The 25,737-nt window shown below is 45.1% G+C and overlaps 1 protein-coding gene across 1 annotated transcript in view; it reads right to left on the reverse strand.

Annotated features, from left to right (window-relative positions):
- Positions 1-1,244: 1,244 nt before the first annotated feature.
- wdr11 (WD repeat domain 11) overlaps positions 1,245-25,737 on the reverse strand; it is a 114,696-nt gene continuing 90,203 nt past the window's right edge. The window contains exons 17-29 of the mRNA XM_056291656.1: positions 21,837-21,943; positions 21,643-21,757; positions 19,568-19,739; positions 19,183-19,291; positions 18,345-18,407; positions 17,841-17,906; positions 12,473-12,662; positions 9,254-9,349; positions 8,370-8,535; positions 8,037-8,134; positions 5,158-5,303; positions 4,509-4,588; positions 1,245-3,180 (exon numbers count right to left, since the gene is read on the reverse strand). Of these exons, the coding sequence (XP_056147631.1) occupies positions 2,978-3,180; positions 4,509-4,588; positions 5,158-5,303; positions 8,037-8,134; positions 8,370-8,535; positions 9,254-9,349; positions 12,473-12,662; positions 17,841-17,906; positions 18,345-18,407; positions 19,183-19,291; positions 19,568-19,739; positions 21,643-21,757; positions 21,837-21,943 (1,611 nt within the window). The 3' untranslated portion in view covers positions 1,245-2,977. The remainder of the gene's footprint in view (positions 3,181-4,508; positions 4,589-5,157; positions 5,304-8,036; positions 8,135-8,369; positions 8,536-9,253; positions 9,350-12,472; positions 12,663-17,840; positions 17,907-18,344; positions 18,408-19,182; positions 19,292-19,567; positions 19,740-21,642; positions 21,758-21,836; positions 21,944-25,737) is intronic.

The raw sequence follows: 25,737 nt of genomic DNA on the forward strand, positions 1-25,737 counted from the left end.
GATACGGGTTCGCTTCCCGGCCGCGGCAGTTCCTGTGGTTGCGTTGTCCCCCGAATTCGCTACAATATATGTAGTGGCAAATTTGGAGGAGCAACCACAGGAAGTGCCGCAGCCGGGACGCGTGTGTGAAGGACTTGCGGCGCGTCCCTTATTTCTCCACATAGGTATCAACCCTACCAGCTGGTAACATGAACTTGTCTTCTAATTGCTGACTTTCTTGCAAGCTGCTTCGCAGAGAAGCGTCTTCTGGATGAGTGCGTTTCAATGCAAATTCAGCTCGAAAAGTGTATAGTGTATAGCAGGGATGTGCTTTCAGTTGTCTGTGGGTACAGTAAAAGGAGAAATATGCAATAAGGAGGGCTAGAAAATCCCAGACGGGAGAGAGAATTGACCAGTGGGGATAGCAGGGTGATGGTTAATACAAGAGGCCTTTGGCTTAAAGGGAGAGAACAGAATTCCTGTTGTCCGGCCCTGCATACTGATGGCTTGGCTGTAACGGCTGGATCTGCTCTCCAGCAGCCATTCATTAAGCCATTATAGGAACACAATCAAGCCATTTGTGTGGGCCTGTTTCGGACCGCTTTTCCTCTCTTTGTGCTCTGGATTTTGCAAGAGAAGAAACAGAGTGTGCGTCAATGAATAAATCTGAGGCAAAGAAAAGGGGGAAAATGGCCGGACCTAACCAGTGAGCCGAAGGCAGCTGTTAGTCCCCCTCCCCACAGCGCCGCAGGAAAGAGGTAATTCATTCTTAAGGCAGCTCAGGAACTAATTAACTCTAAAGACTCGCTTGATAAATGAATCACCATTTAAACCCCGTCCACCTTGTTCGAAACAAAAGAGCCCATTTCAAAGAACACTTGATATATCCAGTATTTATAACAACGAGCCGATCCACTTCCTCACAGATCCTCTAACCAAGTGTTTGAGCGCCCTCTTGTGGCAGCGAGCTTAAACACAAAACAACACCATTTGTTTGCATTACTTAGATTTTATTGCCGTCCATGTGTGTGTGTGTGTATATATATATATATACACATCTATTTTTCCCCAAGAAAATTCTTAAATCCTAAAGGTTATGTTGTAAACAGTGATCCAATAACATTGAAAAAAGGCTTAACTGTTTCTTTTGACACGTTACAATTATTTTTTTTTGTCTTCTCACAACTTTAAAGGCAGGTCTCTTGTCTTTACTCTGTATATACACCTTTTAAACAGCATTACTCAGGAGAGGGCACCACACTAGAAAGCATTGCAGAAGTTTTAATGGAACTCTAGAGACAAACCATCAAAGACAAATACAGCAGATTATTCTACAATAATGAATGATATGAAGGGGGGGGTGGATATGTAGTAGCAACTACACACACATCACACGATTAGCAGTTGGGCAATATGACAATCCCAGTCCTCTTAAAGGTTGTATGCTAAGTGAGGTTAAGTGAAATGGATTCATGGGAAATAGCAGTTGCAACCCCAAATAGGACTGGGTGGGCCATAGTGATACTGCCTGGGGGTCAGTCGGTGTTACAGAGGAACAGCACCGGCAAATCTCTGTAAGACGATAACACAATGACGGTCCTGCGGACGTAGGTACTATGTCATTTCACCACAACTTAACAGCTTACAAAGCAATTAAACACACAATCACTGTGCACAAAATGTCATTCACATTGATTGGTCCATGACGTTTTTGACCATTCGTTGATATTGTTGAAAGATTAGGAGGAGACAGAAAAAAACACCCAGTTTCTAAATTGTGCGACAGATTTGTAATAGCGGTGTCTGTTGATGGGACCCATACGGCTGCATTTTGGCATGTGAAGGATACTGTGTTCTGATAAAAACTAGTTACAAAACAATTCAATATCTAATCTTTTCCTTTTTTTTGCCACATACATTAGAAATTGTACAGCACAACACATGCTTTCATCACAAAATGAGAATGTTCAGAACTTTCAATATTATCATAATTTTTTATTTTTTTAACTGGAATATAACAAAGAAAACCCCAAAAAACCCAGAAAACTCCAACTCGTATCGGCTTCATAAACAACTACACTGAGGGCAGTGGAAAAGTCCCTCCTCCAACAGAATGTGTGTGTGTGTGTGTGTGTGTGTGTGTGGGGGGGGTGTTACAATATAGTTTTGGATGATTCACTGCCTTTGAGGGTACAACGGCTGTTATGCCCTCTGAGGTATCAGGCTTTGGTCAGTCACGTGCACTGCATTACCCTCTGTGGTTCAAACACCCAGTTCACTGTGCATACATCAGGGCTGTTATTCTGCTTTGTGTCTCAGTTACAAATGCTGGACCAAAATAATCAGTCACGCAATACGATGCATTTAACTGAATGAAAAGTGCAAAAATAAACTCTCTTTCGTTAAGGTTCTGTACTAGTGCATTTAGAAAATAAAGCAGGAAATGATCTAGGAATGAACTGGCTGTGCAATCATTTCAGCTTGGACTCTAGAGGTTGGTGAAGTGAAAGTTTGCACGCGGAACGTACACAGTATTTTTGCAAAATATTCTTCATCAAACAGGCACACAAAATAAAGTGAAACCAAAAAATAACCATCCAACACACGTCAGAGAAGTTTCATAATGCTAAACCATCGCGAGAGAGACAATGATGATGAGCATCACTCCATTTACCCAGGGAAGGACTATGTGAAATTCTTTTGGGCCGTCACTGGTTTAAAGGTAACGTGTGCACACACACACACACACACGCGCAAACTGCTCACATCGGACATAAGAAACACTAGCAGACTCCAGTGATAAACGGACAACGCAGCACGGAGGACACTCCTTGTCTGTCCTCTTTTGCTTTAAACGCCGGGACGGTGGCGTTGTTCCCCCTCGACAATAACACAAAGACAAATTTACACTTTCTTCCACGACAGCAGAGTTGACCGATGCAAAGAGCGGTCCCTTGCGCCGGAGAGGAACTCTTTCCTTTTCCCGCAGTCATAGTGGTCAATCGGTGCTCTCCGGGCACAGCTCCACCCCCTCCTCACAGGGCACGGCCTCCGGCACAGCGCCTTCTCCTTTGAACAGCTCCTCCATCAACTGCTCTCCCGGGCTGCCTGCCCTCGAGGCCCACAGAGCAGCGCCCTCCCTCAGGCCCAGGGAGCGTAACAACCGGGCGTAGTCCACAAACGCCGCCCCTATAAGTTTATGTGATTCTCATGTCAAGGAGAAAAACGCTGGATTAAACTGTATTTCATATCATACGCTGCATTAATGCAGTTTTTGACCACTAGTGGCGGTACAGTACAGTAGAAAAAGCAAGTCATGGTATATTTTTTTTTGTATCACATATTTTTGGTACCCGGCCAATTACCCCGCTCTTCCGAGCCGTCCCGGTCGCTGCTCCACCCCCTCTGCCGATCCGGGGAGGGCTGCAGACTCCCAGATGCCTCCTCTAATACATGTGGAGTCACCAGCCACTTATTTTCACCTGACAGTGAGGAGTTTCACCAGTAGGACGTAGATCAAGGCTCAGCGTTTTCGGTTTTTATTTTTCAAAGCCATCCAGCATGCCGAATTTCGCCATAAGAGGACACTGTTGCATAACCTCACACAAACAGGAACAACTTTTGGATCCGTGGAAACATAAAATCCAGGTGAAAATCAGTTTAGACCGATCTGCTCCTTTTAAAAAATCTGGGTATTTTTCGGTGAAAATTGGTAAAAACCGAAAACGCTTAGCCTTGGACGTAGTGCTTGGGAGGATTACGCTATTCCCCCCAGTTCTCCCTCCCCCCCCCGAACAGGCGCCCCAACTGACCAGAGGAGGCGCTAGTGCAGTGACCAGGACATACACCCACATCCGCCCCCCCCCCCCGCAGCCACGGCCATGAGGACGCACTTGCACGCCACGAGCACAGGGGGTGTAATACGTCACCCCCTGTGCTCGTGAAAAAGAAGAAGAAAAAAACTTGTCAACCAGACGACGTGAAGCCACTATAATGAAGGTAAAAAAAGATAAGCCTGACCATAATACAGAATGGAGAAAACAAAAACACAAAGAAAACGTGTAAATATTGGTGAGGCAACTCAGTATTCGGTGGTAGTGAGGCACCACATCCATCAAGGTAGGAAATGCATTCAACATGTTTGTAAGGCCTCAAGGACACACACTGTGTTTTGATGATAAACTCCCTCTATATCCAAAGTGACACAAAGTGAAACTAGTCAGTGGGTGTAAGGTAAGCAAGCTTTCACTTTTCAAAAATGTCCTGTAACATCTTTTAATAGGTAATATTTTTTTTAATCTGGATTTAATTTCATGCTATTCAACTAGCTAGGTCGCTTAAACTTACCTCTGTGATGACTGTCTTCTATGGCGAATGGATAGAGCTGTATTACAATGTGCTTTGAGCAGCTAAATTGACCTGCTGTGGAAAAAAGCTCTCCTATCTGCCCCGTCTGCTAGCAGAGCGCGCAGACGGGCATTGTCAAAGTTATGAATGGTCTTTGGGGCCCAGTAATGGGAAAAGGATATTGGAGGAGTCGTTGGCTTCCATCACTCCGTACTTCAGACAGGCTTCGATGAAGAGTGCTGCTCGGTCAAAATACCTCATGCTGTCAAGATGGGGGCAAGGGAGAGGTGGATAGATAGGGGAGGAGGGAGGAGAAAATGATAGAGTTATTGTCAGATATTGGCATCATCCCTGGCTTAATGTCTGGAATATTCCAGCATACGTCAACCCTGTTGTAAATTTGCCTCTCATCCACTGCTAGAGCTTTTACTACCGGACGCATTTAAGAATGCGGGCACTTGCTTCATTCTGAAGGAAGAGCAAGTAGGCAGCATCTAACAAGAGCACATCAATGTTGAGGAGAAATAAGTCAGCAGAGAACAAACTGCTGTCAGAGGAAGTGTTTTATTTCTCCTGAACTCAGATGGAACCCATTACTGGTTGTGTATGATGAACAGCTGAGTGAAGGGAAGGGTATGGTCAAAAAGCAGAAAAAGTGGACCATGAAAGTGTGTGTGTGTGTGTGTGTGTGTGTGTGTGAGAGAGAGAGAGAGAGAGAGAGAGAGAGAGAGAGAGAGAGAGAGAGAGAGAGAGAGAGAGAGAGAGAGAGCATGAAGAGATCAAGTGGATGAGTAAGTCTGAGATAGGGCTAGGGTTGGAGCGACGCCTCACCTGTGGAGCATCTCTCCTACTTTGTGGAAGCAGCCCAGAGAGAGGAGCACCAGGATGGCCTTGGACTTCTGGTTGACTTGAGGGGAGCAGAGATGCTCGGCCCAGCGCTTCAAAACATCCGAGCTTTCTGATGGGTTAAGACGGACCTGTAACACACACATGAATAGGCCGAGCACTTGAAAGTAGGGGTGGGTATCGTTAAGATTTTAACGGTACCACAACTCTTACTAATACTGCTTATCGATCTGGTACTTTAGTGGTACTCTTATCGGTTCGTTTTTGTTATTTTTTAAGAGAAAAAAACAAAACAAATAAAGAACAGAATTAACACTGCTTTATTTTCTCATGTCTGGACAGAGCGTTAACCCACGTTTGTATAATTTAGTTAATGCCGTGTGGGCTCTAGGCTGCTAGCATACATAACATACCCAAGGCGGATGGGGCAACGGGAGATGAACTACAAGCCAGGCAGCCGAAAACTGTGCTTTTCTCCGCCTGCATCTGATGCACTTTCACTAGCTGCTTTGAAAGACTGCTTTGTGTTTCTGCCCCAACATGCAAAAACCTGGTACTTGTGGCATCGAGCATTGTCAGCATTGACTCTAGTCAAGTATAACCAGACTTTTGACCTTTTAGTTCTCTCTCCGCCATCGTGACTAAGAGCAGGCTCTGTGTGTGTGTGTGTACGCGTTTGAGAGAGAGGCAGCGAGCGCTCCCTCGGCTCCCACATGGACTAGCGAAAATGCAACACAGACAAATGTCTTAATTTTATTGCAAATTAGAAACCGAGTTGGTGAGATAAAAGGTGCAAGATAATGTTCATGTAGCCTAAATAAATAGGACATTTATTTTCTTATCTCCAGTACCAACAGCAGAACTGTTAACGTCGCAGCTTATCAATACTATGGTCTTCAATAATTTAGAACCGGTACCCATTTAATACCGGGATTCGGTACTCATCCCTAATTGAAAGAGTAGCCTAATGCAGAACTGCTTCAGTACAGCTGCTGGGTGGCCAGTGGCCCAAAACAGTGGTGCTTGGCACCCGGGTTTGAGGTTTGGATGGTGAGTAAGCCTTGCTCTTTGAAGAAGGTCCTTAACACTAGAACGACGGGGATTTCACTCCTACCTAAAACGACCATGGGTAGTCAAAATGACCACCAGTTTTTAAACTCTATATGCTGTCAAGATAAGTACCCAATTGAAAGTATTACACATGTTGTAACTTCTACCACTGCACCACAGAGAGCATCCTGACCATCTGCATCTCAGTGTGGTACGGCAACTGCACCTCAGTAGACCAGAAAGCTCTGCAGCAGATCGTCAAGGCGGCCCAGCATATCACCGGTACCCAGCTCCCAGGCATAAAAGACATTTATCACAAACGCTGCCTTCAAAGGGGTCTGAGCATCAGCAGAGATCCCACCCACCCCAACCATGGACTGTTCACTCCCTGTGCTCTGGGAGGTGCTACAGGAGCCTCAGAGCCCGCACTACCAGGCTCAAAAACAGCTTCTTTCCACAAGCTGTTGCCCACCTGAACCTGGCTACCCACTGAATGTCTGTAGATATTTTTAAATATTTTGTACTCCAGCTCTCTTTTAACTTATTTTTAGCTTTTGGTCTTCATGTGTGTATATCTTATACTGTGTTTGCTGTGTTTGTCTGTGTCTGTCTTGCATTGTTTGGTGAAGCCACAGCCCTCATTTCATTTTTAACATGTGCCTGCACATTGTTTTTAATGACAATAAAATTGAATTGAATTGAATATGTTAGTATGTCTGTTAAGAAGCGACTGACACCAGAATGAACATTTTAAAAACTTTAATACTATTTTTCAAACAATTTGAAATCTCTGCTGTCCAACGCCAGTAAATACTACAACGCCTCGGTGGTAGTCATGGTGTGTCTGTAACCAGACATGTTGTAAATAATCAACAATCAAGTTTAGACTATTACTCTGCACTGGGGAACGCTAGTTGTTTTCTAGGACAGAGCAGTGAACTTCGCGAAGGAAATGATGCGACCAAACACATGTCATAAATAGTGACATGATGCGCACGATGACGCACAAATTACGACCGCTTACGGTTGTTTTAGGTAGATCTTATAACTTTTTTTTTTGGTGCAATTGATCTAAAACCCATTTTAATGCAAATATGTGCAATTTTAGGAGCATTCAGGGAGCGGCAGGTCTGTACCTTTTTTCTCCCCACAAAGTTAGTAAACTTTGAAAACCCATCCATCCATCTATTATCCAAACCACATATCCTGCTCTCAGGGTCACGGGGAGGCTGGAGCCTATCCCAGCAGTCATTGGGCAGTAAGCAGCCTGTCCATCACTTTGAAAACTCCAAACTGTCAAAATGACCGCCTTGGTCGTTCTAATGTTAACCAACTATGACAAGACAGACTGAGTGTCTTCCTATACACGCGGGTATAAGGGATTCCCACCTCCAGTTTTCTTCTTGAAATTCTTGTGAGACAGTTGGTGCTGTGCTTGTGCCGTACCGTTATTGTTTTTATAGCATAGTATCGATGAGTGCCATGATGCCTGTGGTCGGTGTTTGTGTTTTAACAAGAAACAAACCATAAAAAGCCCTTTTTCTTCCCTGCAACAGGAAGTTACTGCAAACAGGGGTTCTCTTGGGTAACCAAGTTAAACACAATCACATTGCCGAAAGGTAAAACATGAGATAAAAAAACGAAAGATATACAGTGACACACACACACACACACACACACACACACACACACACACACACACACACACACACACACACACACACACACAAATGGATGGATGCTCACACTTGTAGCTATAAACAATCTTCAGTATCTGATGTGGTGTACTGATGGACTGGGTCACGCTGACTTACCTTAGCCAGCCAGGCAGCGCGGTTCCACTCCCCGTATGTTTGCAGGTAGCGGCATGCATCGGCCGCCTTGTCAATCAAACACAACAGCTGCACACCCTCTGACACACGGGGGAGGAAATGGAGAGGGGAAAGACAAGGTAAACACAAGCGAGGTATAAGGTTGATTACTGCTAATGCTAGTGAACTCTGATGTGTTTCACTTAAGTTAAGATATTAAGATATCCGCATCAGGATTCTTAAGTGTGATCACATGAGGAATTCTCTATTCTACCTGTTGTAACATTCAAACAGTAAAGTAAAGGTCTGCTACAGGTATCATTAGCATTGTCAAACCTGCAAGCTTTCCATTGGCGATCATATTGGTGGCCACCAGTTTGATGGTAGACTGGGAGGGGCCTGAGGAAGTGATGGTAGTCACCAGGCAGGCCTTCAGCGAATCACAGTAGTAGCTGGGGTTGTCGGCGCTCGTCTCCAACAGCAACTGCACCGCCCGATCCGTCTGAGGGTGAGACGGGACGGCAGAGATAGAGAGAGGGAGAGAGAGGCCACGAGGAAGAGCGAGGGGTGAGATGTGTATGGCACAGGCAGGTAAACAGTGGAGAGCTGAGTGAGATAAGAGACACATGAAATTGTGATCATTATCTGACTTCTCATCAGGCATGCTGTACTGCAGATGAAGGCCCAGATCACAGCGGGATCAGTACATGCTGGACTCTGCCCAACAGCCTATTACAGGACTGCACTCTCCAGTAATTCACAGCAACCTGTTTCTCTACTTGGTCTCTAACAAGCCTCTCAGATGTCATGGGGCCCGCTGATTGCAACCACCAATTAGAGACCGAGTGATAACACTGAGATGGGAGCAAATTGCTATGACGGCAGACCGAGAGAGAGTTTGAGAGGGAGAGAAAGGCAGAGAGGGGGGTGAGAGGCATTCCCATTTTCCTTGGATTGTCTTTCTGTGGAGGAAAGGAGCAGCCTTCATCCCCCATTTTGCTCAGCCATGCTCAACACCACCTATGTGTTTACTGCTATGACCACTCTCAACTGATGTGCAGCTGACGGGTGTGTATGTTGAGAGGAGGCCTTTACAGTTGTAAGCATGTTATGTTTTCATAGTATCTGGGAAAGAGTGCATATCTTTAGGAATACACCTGTGTTCACACTGAATGGAAGGGTAGGTATGAGGGGGGCGGTGCAGGTGATGCAATACTAACCTGGCCTAGAAGAAGGAGTTGGTCAGCACATTTCTTGGTGTGCTCATAACTTGACCGCTTCACCTCCTGCAGATGAACCCGATCCAGCTGGAACTTCTGTGGAGAGAGAGAGAGAGAGAGAGAGAGAGAGAGAGAGAGAGAGAGAGAGAGAGAGAGAGAGAGAGAGAAGAGAGAGAGAGAGAGAGAGAGAGAGAGAGAGAGAGAGAGAGAGAGAGAGAGAGAGAGAGAGAGAGAGAGAGAGAGAGAGAGAGAGAAGGGTGCTGTCTCGTATGTCTTGAAAATATTCAGGAGTAGTTATAGAGCATTGTGTCGACTGCCTCATGTTACCACCCAACCCTTTTAATCTGGTGACTCTCACAGTGATTGGATTTCATGTCACTTACAAGGAAAATTGGTGGACGTCAGACAAACGTGTGAGCAGCGATTTCAGAGAACAAAAGTTTGTCATGGAAGGCTGAAATTACGCTGATAAACAGAATAATTTCTCCAAAGCATGAGAGTTCATGGGTTTGATGTAAGCACTAAGGAGAAAGATATAAAGGATTTTGTGTCAGAGTGTGTGTATTTGGGTGTGTGTGTGTCTGTTTGTGTGCACATTAACATCACTGAAGGGGAATTCGTGATTGAAAAGCATGTTGGTGGGTTGCATGCTAAAATGCATGCAAACCCACTCGTGTGTAGCTTAAAAAAAAAGAAAGACTTTTCATCCAGTTTGTGATGATGAATTCTCTGTGCCACAGCCATCAGTATGAACCCTCACAGAGACAACAAATGAGTTAAGCAGCTTCAGAGCTGCTCCACACTGAAGTTATGTGTATATTAGAGTTGGGCTGTTAGGGCGTCCGGGGTGGCATGGCGGTCTATTCCGTTGCCTACCAACACGGGGATCGCAGGTTCGAATCCCTGTGTTACCTCCGGCTTGGTCGGGCATCCCTACAGACATAATTGGCTGTGTAGGAGGCCGGATGTGGGTGTGTGCCTTGGTCGCTGCACTAGTGCCTCCTCTGGTCGGTCGGAGCGCCTGTTCAGGGGGGAGGGGGAACTGGGGGGAATAGCATGATTCTCCCACGCGCTACATCCCTCTGGCGAAACTCCTCACTGTCAGGTGAAAAGAAGTGACTGGCGACTCCACATTTATCGGAGGAGGCATGTGGCAGTCTGCAAACCCTCCCCAGATCGGCAGAGGGGGTGGAGCAGCGACCAGGACGGCTTGGAAGAGTGGGGTAATTGGCCAGATACAACTGGGGAGAAAAAAAAAAAGGGGGGGGGATTCCAAAAAAAAAAGTTGGGCTGTTGTAGAAACTGTTTCAGACTATGGCTGCCTGATGCAAGTGCAGAAAGCACTCAGTTTCGCCCCACTCGGCACTTTGAGAGAATTAACTGTCTGATTACGGTGTCTGCCATACATTTACAGGGAACCAAACATTCAGAGTGGAGTGCGGTCCATATACAAGTCTTAAAATAACCCAGGAATAAAGTGGAAATTATTTCAGACTTTTCAATAAATGCACCTCTAAAATCTGCAATTACACAGTCCACTTGTTGGGGTACTTTGCTATGCCAAGTTTCGAAGCTAAACTAGAAGTGACTAGACATTTCTCATTAGTAAGTATGCGTGTTCCATCTAAAAATGGAAATGTTTTTCCTTTAAAGCCTAGGGTACATTGGGCTGAATGGAAAAGAATATACTGTCCGTCACCCAGAAAAAAAGAAAAAAGGTGAAGTTTTACTTCACAGGTACACCGTTTTAATTATTCTGTAAAAGAGAAATCCAAAAAAAGTCACGATATTCCTTACCGTTCCTGTCTGAAAATTCAGTTAGACAAATGAAAGAATGTCGGGTTCATTAGGACTGCAAAAAATAAAAAATAAAAAATACTGCATCTTTGATTAAAAACCTCCACTGTCTCCTAAGCAACAAACAGGCAGATTTTTTGTGTTGGCTGGCTGTATCGCTGCCATGCCAACCGGCAGTGTGATGCAGGCAGACAAAACAGCGGCGGACCAATCAATAACCTTCCTCTCAGGAAACTTTTCTAAAATTACGGGGGGTGTTGGGTCGATAATTAAAGTTGAAATAAGACTCTCTGCAATGTTTATTGAGGCTGGGCCCTTTTATTGACTCCCTCCTTTTAGCCATGTCCTCAAAGACACATTCAGTTCACCAATGACAAAAAAATAGTTTGCTAACAATAAGGGCCACCCCCCCCCCGCTTATTGGGGGGGGGGTCTAGACCCAAGGTGAGCAGAGAGGAGGAGATGCTAGGTAATCGAAAAGGGTACAGCATGAGTGTGTCAAATTGGTTTGACCCTCCAAGGTTTGCAAGTGTAACCTGTTTGCCGGGGACCTGGGCTTGGTGAGACAACGGAGGAGTCACACAGTCACTGATAATGGAATGTGTGTATCTGTATGTGGCCTTTGCGTGCGTCTATGTCTGCTTTGCGTGTGCGTGGTTTTCATGTGGAGTGACTGAGGCAATACTACTGACTTCATGGGTCACTGGGAACAGTTTGCTGGTCTGTTACAACGTGATCTGACTTAAGGACAGTAATTTGGTGTCTTTGTACTGCTCCCAAGGAGCTTTTTCAATGCTGAATGCTAAGACCATTTAGAGATGTCTACTACCCTTAATAAGTAAGACTGTAAAGACAGACACAAAAGGGGTGTCCGGGTGGCATGGCGGTCTACTCCGTGGCCTACCAACACGGGGATCGCCGGTTCGAATCCCCGTGTTACCTCCGGCTTGGTCGGGCGTCCCTACAGACACAATTGGCCGTGTCTGCGGATGGGAAGCCGGATGTGGGTATGTGTCCTGGTCGCTGCACTAGCGCCCCCTCTGGTCAGTCAGGGCGCCTGTTCGGGGGGGAGGGGGAACTGGGGGGAATAGTGTAATCCTCCCACGCGCTACATCCCCCTGGTGAAACTCCTCACTGTCAGGTGAAAAGAAGTGGCTGGCAACTAACTCCACATGTATCGGAGGAGACATGTGGTAGTCTGCAGCCCTCCCCGGATCGGCAGACGGGTTGGAGCAGTGACCGGGATGGCTCGGAAGAGTGGGGTAATTGGCCAAGTACAATTGGGATAAAAAGGGGGGGGGTAAATAGATACAAAAATAGACACAGACAACACATGTTCATGCCTCTGCTCCCAAACACGTGGCTATAAATGCACATGTATATTACAAGCATGCATGCACACAAATAAACCTTCTCTCTCACCTGGAAGTAACAGCTTTCACACAGGGTGTCATGACAAATATCCAGGTGGTTCTGGGGGCTGGGATGGATTCCTTCACTCTGGGTCGGGCCCTCTGCTGTGGGCACGCTAAGTAGGCGAGCATGGGCAAATGATTGAAGGTAGTGGGCTGCAACTGTCCAGAAGTTGAGGTCTGACTCGTCCCCAAACAGCCTGTGGTGTTGCATAACAAAAAACATGCATTTGGCTGACTCAGCAGGGATACTTTTCTCTTGTCAAGAATTTACATTAAAATATCACATTTCAGATTATGATGGTGCTCTGTTCCATCTGTAGCTGTTCACTAATAATCCCTCATTTCCAAAGTCAAAACCTCTGCCCCACAACAACCTAACCCTCCCAGAGAACAGCTCTTTTTTTTTTTGACTTGATTTTGATACTCTATTTTTTTTTTGACTTGATTTTGATATACCCCGAAGGGAAATTCTTCTCTGCATTTAACCCATCCTAGCTGTGTAGCTAGGAGCAATGGGCAGCTGCCGTGCAGTGCCCAGAGACCAACTTCAGTTCATCTTGCCATGCCTCGGTCAGGGGCACAGACAGGACTATTAACCCTAACATGCATGTCTTTGTGATGGTGGGGGAAACCGGAGCACCCGCAGAAAGCCCACCGCAGACACGGGGGAGAACATGCAAACTCCACACAGAGAACGAACTGGGATGACCCCAGACTACCCTGGGGTTCGAACCTAGGACCTTCTTGCCGTGAGGCGACAGCGCTAACTACTGGGCCACCGTGCCTCATTGCCTCTGCCTCAGTTTTACTTTTTCCCCCAGCCTACATTTAAAGGATAAATTCTGTTATCTTACAACCTGGGTCTTATGATTGTAGTTTTTGCTATCGTCCATATCAATTATATCATTACACTCACCAACTTCATTTTAGAGACTTTGGAAAGGACCACCACTCGATACAGTTTTATAATGGCATTTTACGGGGCAACCAAACAAGTCCTTTAAAAAAAAACAAAAAAAAAAACAACCCTTGTAGTGCCTCAGAGTGCAGACATGATTTCCAATTATCTATTGCTTCTCAATTACACTGGCTGGCTAGTTTACTGAAGGTTACTACTACCTACAGTAAACATAGGCTGGTCATTCCTGCAAGCCGAACCAGAAAGTAGCTTAGCAATGCAACCGACCATTGATACAAGACATTTCGGGTAATAACTTTTTAACTTGCACTCTATTTTCACTTACAAATGCGTGGTTTTGATTATTGGGCTAAACTGGATTTGTTGGAACATGTCTGATGCTTATGCTCTGCAACTCCATAAGATAACATTGTACAGCTGTGTCCAGCGGTGCTGCCATATCCAAGATATCGACAATGAAGCCGGTGAGCAAAATGATATCATCACCGATATGTGCAATGGCAATAACTACAAAATATAAAACCCAGTGCCATCTGGGTGGCGTGGCGGTCTATCCCATTGCCTACCAACATGGGGATCACCGGTTCGAATCCCCGTGTTACCTACAGCTTGATCGGGCGTCCCTACAGACACAATTGGGCGTGTCTGCGGGTGGAAAGCCGGATGTGGGTATGTGTCCTGGTCGCTGCACTAGCACCTCCTCTGGTCGGTCGGGGCACCTGTTCAGGGGGGAGGGGGACTGTGGGGAATAGCGTGATTCTCCCACGCGATACGTCCCCCTGGCAAAACTCCTCACTGTCAGGTGAAAAGAAGCAGCTGGCGACTCCACATGAAGCGGAGGAGGCATGTGGGAGTCTGCAGCCCTCCCCAGATCGGCAGAGGGGGTGGAGCAGCGACCAGAACGGCTCGGAAGAGTGGGGTAATTGGCCAAGTACAACTGGGGAGAAAAAATTCAGAAAAAAAAAGACCCAGCTGCAGAAAACAAAATTATCCTTGGACATATTTTCACAGACACAAGACTGTTGCTAGGTTGCCCTTCCTCATTAACAAATACATACAGCAAATGTAGGGACATTAGACCATCATCAGCACTCTGGGAGCTCAAGGGACAGTATTCTGCTGTACTAAGATAGGCCTCTGGAACTTCCAGATTTCATAGTATTAATAACTGCGAAAAATGTGTGGGAGAGACCGCAGTTCAGCTCAGTATGGTTGTTCTAGTTTCGTCAGATGCTTCAGGGAAATGAGAACTGGAGCAAACACAGAATCAGAGCTGCTGACACCCAAAATCATGTCATGCCATGCCTTTTTGTAGCGATGCAGAACTGGGGCTGCATGCTTCCGGCTAAAATGATAATCCCAATTATTTTTATAGATATTGCAATTCGCAACTGTTAGTCTAAATAATTCCAGGAATATAAATATTTTACCACACTTTTCTCATTTCATATCAGCCCCCTTGATTATGTTCTGCCACAGCGTGCACTCTGAATGAAAGGACATTATTCAATATGTTGGCAGCTATCCTGCTATTTTGAAGACCAAATGTACAAAATATGGTCATTAGCACAGCTTGATAAAGAGGAGTAAACAGTGAAACTATGTGGAGCTATAAACTAATCCATTCATCAAAAAAAAACCCCCAAAAAACCTAACTCCACTTGGATTCCGCTCATTGGAATATTTTTTACTCTGATTCTCAAAACACTTGAAGAGTGGTGCGGTTTGCCCTTTGATATTAGGGCTGCCAGATCATGGAGTCGATATCACTTCTGCAGTTTTGTATATTCACGATCAACACCCTAATTTGTTTTTGACATGAAGACCAAACCAAGAGTATATGTACCAAAATATTGTCCAGCGCAGCAACAGCAAGTAAATACGGTAAATAAAAAAAGCAATGATATGGGGCTTTTCTCCTCATTTCGCTCCTTAAGTGTCGTTATCCTAACAGCACGTTTGTCAAAGCCAGGGAGGTGCACAAACAGTGCACCAGCCAACCGAAGAGAGGAGAAGGACAACAGCGGTCTAAGCGTAAACCAGTGGTGATTCTGTATGTGACGGGAGTGTCGGAACAGTTGAGACGTGTATTTTCCAAACATCGTTGCTTTAAAACCCTAGAACATGCTGCATCACAAACTGGTCCACTGTGGCGTCCGGGTAGCGTAGCAGTCTATTCTGTTGCCTACCAACATGGGGATCACCAGTTTGAATCCCCGTGTTACCTCCAGCTTGGTCAGGCGTCCCCACAGACACAATTGGCCGTGTCTGCGGGTGGGAAGCCGGATGTGGGTATGTATCCTGTTCACTGCACTAGTGCCTCCTCTGGTTAGTTGGGGCACCTGTTTGGGGGAGGGGAGGAGATAGCATGATCCTCACACGCGCTACGTCCCCCTGGCGAAACTCCTCATTGTCAGGTGAAAAGAAGCGGCTGGCGACTCCACATGTATCGGAGGAGGCATGTGGTGGTCTGCAGCCCTCCCAGGATTGGCAGAGGGGGTGGAGCAATGGGTCGGAAGAGTGGGGTAATTGACCAGATACAACTGGAGAGAGAAAAAAAAGGGGGGGGGATCCCAAAAAAAAAACTGATAAGAAATCCACCCCAAGTATCAGGTTCCCAGGCAAAAACAGAGCAATATAGTGCACGCTGTTAAGTGCCAGGAGGATTGCCGTGACTTGTACATCAGGGGAACCAAACAGACGCTGGCTAAGAGGATGGCACAACACTGGAGAGCTAACATGTCAGGCCAGGACTCCACAGTCTACACCAGTGGTTCTCAACCTTTTTGGGGTCCTGGACCCCCTACGTATTTTTGATCTACCCTGAGGACCCCTCCACCTGATCTTGGGGGAGGGGGGCTGCAATTTGTAGAAACAGTAGAAACTGCATTATAGCATTTATTCACTCTTTGGGGCAAAAATAAGAGCTTTCAGTTGTAACTTAGATATAGTTAACAAAACAGAATTCTTATGCAGTAACTTTCAGATATATGTAACAAAACAGAATATGTATTCAGTAACTTTCAGATATATGTAACAACAGAATTTTTATGCAGTAACTTTTAACAATGCAAATGGGAGCGAGATCTCTTATTAAAATACAATAAATTACACTTGTGAAACAGATGTAATTAGAGAAAAAAGTCCTGTTACCCTTTATAGTTTAGGTAGATAAAGGTCTCAGTCACATTTGAGTAAAATAATCCTATTTCTATAAATGTCATAGGATCGTTTTTTTTAAAGATATTTTATTTTCACGGACCCCTTGCAATTACACCACAGACCACTAGGGGTCCGCGGGCCCCCGGTTGAGAAACGCTGGTCTACACTATCTACAGGCCAGTGGTCACTCTTTCAAGGATGAGGATGTGCACATTCTTGATCGGGAGGAGCACTGGTTTGAATGGGGAGTCAAAGAGGCCATCTATGTGAAGAGGGAACGACCATCCCTGACCGAGGGGCTAAGAGTACGTCTGTTGCCATCTTACAATGCTGTGATTGCAACCATTCCCAGTCCTCTGTGAATAGTTCACATTGCCATTGAAACTCTAGTTAATGGTCAATTTGCATGTGAAACTGATCGTTGTTTTCAGTCATTATGCCACTGTATTGTTTATAAGGGTGGGGATACCTGCAGTCAGCTGAGACTGAAGAGGTCACTTAGATGAGCGATGAAACGTTTCTCTTAATAAACATTGTGTCCAGATGAACTGATTCAACTTTCTGTGATTTTCTTACCTGGATTATTGAGCATGCACAAAGACACTTTTCTCCATATGCATGGCTGTAATGTGAAACAGCAGAGACTGCCAAACACCTGCAGCTCATTTGCAGGTTTTTTTTTGTTTTTTTTTTTTACTGCAAAAAGAGGATTGTGGGTGTTATGAAGCTACAAATTCAACAAAAAGGTGTGAGATTCACCATTAATGTTAAGTTTTACCTATGTTAAGTTTCACCTATTTTTTCCCAACCAATTGGACACGTCACAGTGAAAACTCCACATCTGTAGAAAATTATTTGTTCGAGAGCTGAGAACTGTAGCAATTTTTGATAAGAATTCCAATCTTGCAAGTTGATACAAATGGCAACGCATTAGCATTGTAACAATAAGTCAAGCTTAGCTAACAAACTAACTAACATGCAAGCGAGCTCATATTCAACAAATCACCTTTTGAATAATCTTTTATCTTACTAATAATCAAATTGCCGTTCTTGTAAATAGCTTTTGAAAACAGTTATTTATCTGTTGGTCATGAAAATTTTATTTCGATTATCCAGAGAAATGTACCGATACAGCAAATAATAGAAGAAATACCAAAATTGTATTTTGTGGCAACAATTAAGGATAATAGGTGCTGTTGTTTTAACCACTCATCTAACACGTGATGACAAAGTGATTCACTGTGAGGAGAATAAACAGTGTTGCAGGGTGCTAACCTGATAATCTGTAACTCACCGTGAGACCAGGAGGCAGCGCTGCAGCAGGTTGAGTTCCGGGTCTTGCAGCACACTCTTCATATCACTGGAGTGTCAATCAGAAGCACATAATTATCACACAAAAGAGCCCATTAAAATTCCCACACACACAGCACAGCCAGTCTGGCTGATTCTGGGGACTCCTTTTGTGGAAATACGCCTCACAGGCCATCTGTGTGGGCAAAAAAGACCCTGGCAAAGGAGCCAGAGACCCCGTCTGGGACCCAGTAATGTATAAACACAAACAATTGCATGAGGTTAACACACACACACACACACACACACACACACACACACACACACACACACACACACACACACACACACACACACACACAACATGCACATGCAAGCACCCAAATACACAGACACTGCAACTGATGATGACACATTCTGGTGCCAACTGCAAAAAAAGAAAAGACACTCGTGTGTAGCCATGTGCCATGTAGCTATCGCAACATGAGACAAAGGAAAAATAACTCACTTAGACAAGGAGTTGAGCTGCTCCTGTATCAGGCCTTTTATCTCGTCTTTTTCACTGTAGTCCCTGAAATAGGAGTTAAACTTGGCACATTATAATAACCAGACAACTCCTCACACTTCTCAAAAGTAGAACCTGACCTGAGGCTAAAAGGGAATTGGAGAACCCGCCCATTAAGAGAAATAGATGTGAGGTGCCAGGCAATAACAGACTTATATTCTAATATTAATACTGAGGTCAGAGAGCATCCTCAGAGCACTGAATGGGCTTTCGAATGAGTCATACAGAATAAGCCTGTCATGAGGGATTTAATGGAGGAGAAGAACAAGAAGGCGAGAGCTCGGCTAAAACGGGGATAATTACATTAGCCTATAATCAAACTTAGAGCCGGTTCTCTAACAAAGGTCAGCTGTTGACAGTGGTGAATTGGTATTTTTTACATGGCTATAATAAACGACGGTCGTAGGTGGCAGCATGCCATGGTGGTCTAGCACGTTGGAAACTGTCAGCTAGTATATGCTGCACCTGGTGGTGAGCCTTGGTGATGTGTTGAAACTGGACAGAAACGATTTCTCTGTTCACCATCTTTTGTTTCACGGGTGTCAGTCATATAATCCATGGACCCTGTTTTCTGAAGTTCGGGTAAAAAGCATAGCTAAGAAAAAGAGATTGCATGCTCTTAAAATCGTTCAAAAACCCAATCAGATCATTTACATCATACAAACTATTAGTTAAGTAAATTAGTAGAGATCAAACCTTGACTTGCTATGGAGAGGGAAGATTTTTAAGAGACTGTGTTTAACTTTTTGACAGTGCACACCTATTCAGAGGTAAGACTTACACTTGCGTGATGTCCATGGTGAAGGTTCCTGACCAGGGCTGCAACAGCAGAAAGGCCTTTAAAGTGAGAGCGGCTCGGGGCAGCAGCAGATATGGACACCAAACAGGGTCTATGCCATGGCGCCCAGAGACCAATTCGGAAAAAAACAAACAAACAAAAAAACATTAGGGTGATCGCTGTTAATATCGTAATACTCTCGTCTCACTATGTCATGTCAATTCGTATATTCATTAATGTGGGAGTGGATCCCAATTCAACAGGGAAGCCTTTTTATGAAATACATACTTATCCGATTGTGTCTCACCCCCTACTGTGCATGTCTGCGTCTGTCTTCACAAGTCTCCCTTTAATTGTATTGCCCCCATCCCTCGCATCCCTCTCTTACCACTCAGGTCCTGTTCGTCCATGCGGTAGCTGGCAGACTTCATTGCCATCTCCAGCACACGAATGCAGCCGTCGTCGGAGGCCAACACCACCTTGTCTGATGTGCACCAATCAATGTCCAGGATGCGGTAGTTCACGTTTCGACCGATCCGCATACTGCTCACCATCTGGACCTGCAGGGGGAGACAATAAACATGTCCTGGGTGTTGTGATGCAGGGTCAGCTTTGTGCTGTGACAGAAATTGTTTTTTAAAACACCCACTATAACTTTAGGGAGGTGAAAGTCGGACCATAATCCCAGTATATCAAAGGGAATATGGCGATGCGATATGCCATGGTTATTGAGCTGAATATGAGTCTGCCGAAAAGTGAGTAAGTTTGAGATGGATTGTGAAAGTCATTTGTTCTGGCAGCAGCAGGTTGCAGGAGGAGAGCGCCTGTAGACAAACAGCTTTTTCATGGAGTTCTCCAGAACATCTTACTCTGGCTTGTTTACAGTTTTGAATGGGAGAAACTATATCCCAGCTGTGCAAGTTACTGGAGTGTTTCAAGGAATCACTCCACATCTCTCCTCCCTCTCCCAACCTCAGTCTCCATAAGTCCCTCCCCCTCCTTTTCCCCCTCCCTGGATCTTGCTTAATCATTTTCTCTCTGTGGCTTTCCTCATCTGTTCTCTGCCTTTACTGGTGAGAGAATAGACTACAACAACAACAAACAACTACCTCATCTCAGTTCCCTGCAGGAAACTCACCTGTGCTCCAATGGAAATGCCCTCCATCCAAACTATCACCCCCGTCTCTTCCACCCCGGCAGTTTACACCCATACACCACAGTATACATTTGTGTCCAGTTTCATTTACACCTCAGTATATTATGAGCACTTTTGAAAGCCACTGGATGTGCTCATGTCTAACCAGGTTTTTTGTCTCTGCTATGGGAGATGACAAAGGGAAAAAAATGGGATGGGGTTTATAATATTACAGTCAATGATGAGCTGGAGCACTTGCTTACTTGCTAGAAGGGTTCTCTAAATGAGGTGTAATGAAGGTTGTGCGGGGAGAGGATTTTCTGTGGCGACATAATGACCACTTCAGTAAACTAAGTTAAACAGAAGGAGGGAGGATGTGCAGTGCTTCAGGGGGTATGAGGATCATCTATCCTGCTATGGCTGGGTCTACAACTGTCAGCATAATGCTTTTAAGCTCTATGCGAATGTTGTTATACGACTTATTGCAATGATCCTTTCAAACAGAGAGGCAATTATGGTGTGTCCTATTATGGAAAATACCACTACGCTGAAGAAAGACATTAAGTATGAATATTATTTCTCTCTTAACCAAACATTGTGGTAATCCAGTGATTAAAGGCTCACAGAGGTATGTTTATCCTGCTTGTGTAAGCCTGCAGGGGGGTGTCTCTCAGAAACGTACAATTTTCTTTCATGTGAGACAAGCGACACTGCTCTACTGCAGTAAATCAGTGATACATGTTGGACAATTAATCAATCAACAGATCAGTCACCAAACCAATTAACCAACCAATCAATAAATGTATGACATAATTGTTTTTTTGGACCCCCCCCCCCCTTTCTCCCCAATTGTATCCGGCCAATTACCCCACTCTTCCGAGCCGTCCTGGTCGCTGCTCAACCTCCTCTGCTGATCCAGGGAGGGCTACAGACTACCACATCTCCTCCGATACATGTGGAGTCACCAGCCGCTTTTTTTCACTTGACAGTGAGGAGTTTCACCAGGGGAACGTAGCATGTGGGAGGATCACACTATTCCCCCCAGTTCCCCCTCCCCCTCGAACAGGCACCCCGACCAACCAGAGGAGGCGCTAGTGCAGCGACCAGGACACATACCCACATCCGGCTCCCCACCCGCAGACACGGCCTGCGGGGATAACCGATCAAGCCGGAGGCAACGTGGGGACTCGAACCGGTGATCCCCGTGTTGGTAGGCAATGGAACAGACCGCCATGCCACCCGAACGCACAACGACATATTTCTTTTTTTAATCAGGTTCGATTAGTATTTATGAGTGACAAACTAAGGTAAGGTGAGTGGAGCCTTACATCTTTTGTATCCCAGACCTCAGCCCCGTCCGTGTACATGACCAGGAGCTTCTGGTTGCCCTTCCCTGGTGCAAAGCGAATCTTTTTCACCCAGCCCCGGTGTGTTGGGATCCCCCTAGGACAAAAAGTACTGATCAGTAAACATCCAGGGGACAAAGCCCATCCTCATGCATTATGGACAAGTGAGCCATTACCTGGACAAACGGGCCTTGAGGTCCCAGAAATTGAGGTTGCCATCCACATCTCCAAGCACCAAGGTATCTCCTTTCCAAGCAATGCATGCAATGCTACCCATACTGCCCTGGAACACAGAGACAGAAAATACAGATAACCACTGAGAAACACTTTAGCAAAAAAAAAAAAAAAAACCCGGGGGAAAACGTTTTAACCAAGTGTGTGGAGCGCACATTTCTGTCTTTAAATACTGCAAAACTGAATTTTAATTTTGTATTTTTGTTAGCCTGTCTTAAAGTTACATTTTTTTACATGTTTGCAGCAGAGTGCTAATGCTATCAAACATACTAACTTTGTGAGAAAGTAACTGCACCTAGTTGGCCTATGTGTTTCTCTGAAAAACCTATAACCTGAGACAGACACAATTATTCTCATAGTCTGGCGAGCAGCCATCAAGGAGACTAAAAGTGATTACTCATGTGTCACATTTCCAACAAGACAGCCAGGCAGCCCATGGGGGCATGACGTGTTATCCCAACTGTTTTATCGGAAGAAAATGCTATTCTTCATTCCATAAACACCACCCACCCCCGGCATTTCATCTTCGCGGTTGGATGCAAATAGCAAAAGGAATAAATGAAGCTTCTGTGGCAGCGAAGCAGTAACACAACAGAAACAGTGCTGAGTCAAAAGACTGAGTGCTGATGTGAAGACATTAGCTGTCAGCTCTCCTCCGGTGTGTGTGAGTCCTGATGATAGGACAGAACTTTTACCAAGAGTTTCCATCAGTTTCCTGACAGAGATCTGAAGATTCTGCATCACCCTGAATGGGTAATAAAACTTATGGGAGTATGCAAATCTTGAGCATTGAACCTGCAGCTGTTTTAGAGATAAGGCTTTAAAGCCCCCGGTAAACCTCAGCTACCTACAATATCTCCTGAGAATGAATGGATGTGGTGAGCAAGCTGAATACCTAGTATTTAACAATCAAAGCCGATGCTCAGAAATGAATTTCAAAATCTGATGGTACTGCAGGGGTGTTAGAATATTGTTAGAATTCACACTGAAAACCTGGAGCAAGAAAACATACAACAATATGAATATACGTTTAAAAAAAAAGAAGAAGACATAAATGGTTCAGGACTTGAAGTTGCTCCATTTCTTGTAGAGAAAAAAAGTTGGCAGTCATCTACAACAACAAATGGCTCTACTATATCCAATCATTCAAGTAGAAACAATTACACATAAACACCACTTCTGTACCCATCAAGGTGACTGGCATCTCTACTAAGGTTCGGCATTTTAGTTTTACTTTCACAGGAAATGAAGGCCTCTCTTCAATAAAAGCTTCTCTCTGTTACACGCCTGATCATTTCTCTTGTCAAATCAAATGGAGAGCTGGGCTGATAATAACAATTTTACAGGTAAATTAATGCATTAACAGGTTCTTAGCTAACCTCACCTTTCCCTGGGCTTTAGTCACAAACTGAACAGCAGGGGAGTAGAAACTCACAGCATCAACGGGGGGAAACTAATCACACACATTAAGGCAATCATACACACACAATTAGTGTCACGGACAGGAAATAGGGGGTTTATAGCGCAATAAAAGGAGCGGGAAGGAATGTCCAGAGGCAGTGGGAGAGGAAGAAAGGTAGAAGTGAGAGTCGGAACTTTGAATGTTGGCACTATGACTGGTAGTGGAAGAGAGCTGGCTAATATGATGGAGAGAAGGAAGGTAGATATACTGTATGTGCAAGAGACCAGGTGGAAGGGGGTTTACGGCCAGGAGCATCGGAGGGGGGTTCAAACTCTTCTACCTAGGTGTGGATGGGGGGGAGAAATGGAGTAGGGTTAATCCTGAAGGAAGAGTATGTCAAGAATGTGTTGGAGGTGAAGAGAGTGTCAGACAGAGTGATGAGAATGAAGCTGGATATTAAAGGTGTGATGATGAATGTTATCAGTGCATATGCCCTGTGTGACGGCCCTAAAGCCCTAGGCCGCTGTACTTGTCTGTCTTGTCTCTCTTTGCAGGTCCTTGGTTGGGGGTGGAGCCATCAGCTTAACTGGGAACACCTGGCCAGTGTTCCAGATTACTTAAGGCCGCCTGCCGAGATGCCAGTGTTGAACTCAGCACCCAGCTCAGCTCTGCCCTCTATCCCCTTATTTTACTTTACACAGACAACATGCATCCACACATTGATCACTGCACCCATGCACTTTCATACACTACTGACCCCGACTACCACACCTCATTGTACCATTTAGTTGCTTTTCTTTAATAAACTTCTGTTTGGTATTGTTAAATCCGTTTACATCTAGCTTCTTTGTTGCAGCCTGTGAGCGAGCCGTAACACCTGCAAGTTGGGTGTGAGATGGAAGAGAAAGAAGAATTCTGGAGTGAGTTGGATGAAGTGGTGGAGCGTGTACCCAAGGAGGAGAGAGTGTTGACTGAAGTGGACTTCAATGGGCATGCTGGTGAAGGAAACGGAGGTGATGGGTAGGTATGGTGTCAAGGAGAGGAACATGGAAGGACAGATGGTGGTGGATTTTACAAAAAGGATGGAAATGGCTGTGATGAATACATATTTCAACAAGAGGGAGATGACGTATAAGAGAGGAAGATAGGGGACTACAAGGGGGACAGGTGGACTATATCTTATGCACGTGGTGCAATCTGAAAGAGATTGGAGACTGCAAGATGGTGACGGGGAGAACGTAGCTGGGCGGCATAGGATGGTGGTCTGTAGGATGAATTTGGAGATCAAGAAGAGGAAGAGAGTGAAGGCAGAGCCAAGGATCAAATGGTGGAAGTTGAAGAAGGAAGACTGCTGTGTGAAGTTCAGGGAGGAGCTAAGACAGGCACTGGGTGGTAGTGAACAGTTGTCGAACAGCTGGGCAACTACTGCAGAAATGGTGAGGGAGATGGCTAGGAAGGTACTTGGTGTGTCATCAGGACAGAGGAAGAAAGACAAGGAGACTTGGTGGTGGAAAGAGGAAGTACAGGAAAGTATACAGAGAGAGAGTTCGGTGAAGAAGAAGTGGGATAGTCAAAGAGATGGACAAAAGTAGACAGGTATACAAGGGGCTGCGGCATAAGGTGAAGAGAGAGGAGAGGAAGGAAAAGGAAAAGGCGCATGGTGAGTTATATGAGAGGTTAGACACAAAGGAAGGAGAAAAGGACTTGTACCAATTGACTAGACACATGGATCGAGCTGGTAAGGATGTGCAGGAGGTAAGGGTGATGAAGGACAGAGATAGAAATGTGCTGACAAGTGAGGAGAGTGTGTTGAGAAGGTGGAAGGAGTACTTCGAGGGGCTGATAAATGAAGAAAACGAGAGAGCGAGAAGGTTGGATGATGTGGGGATAATGAATAAGGAAGTGCGGTGGATTAGCAAGGATGACGTGAGGGCAGCTATGAAGAGGATGAAGAGCGTAAAGGCGGCTGGTGCAGATGACATACCACTGGAGGCATGGAGATGTTTACGAGTGATGGCAGTGGAGTTTTTAATTATATTGTTTAACACAATCTTGGAAAGTGAGAGGATGCCTGAGGAGTGGAGAAAACGTATACTGGTACCGATTTTCAAGAATAAGGGTGATGTGTAGAGCTGTAGTAACTACAGAGGTATAAAGTTGATCAGTCACAGCATGAAGATATGGGAAAGAGTAGTGGATGCTAGGTTAAGAGGAGAGGTGATGATTAGCGAGCAGCAGTATGGTTTCATGCCAGGGAAGAGCACTACAGATGCAATTTTGCTTCGAGAATGTTGATGGAGAAGTATAGAGAAGGCCAGAAGGAGTTAGATTGTGTCTTTGTGGATTTAGAGAAAGCATATGACAGGATGCTGAGAGAGGAGGTGTGGTGTTGTATGAGATAGTCAGGAGTGGCAAAAAAGTATGTAAGATTGGTGCAGGAT

This window comes from Lampris incognitus, chromosome 13 (assembly GCF_029633865.1).
Source record: "Lampris incognitus isolate fLamInc1 chromosome 13, fLamInc1.hap2, whole genome shotgun sequence".
Taxonomy (NCBI): Eukaryota; Metazoa; Chordata; class Actinopteri; order Lampriformes; family Lampridae; genus Lampris; species Lampris incognitus.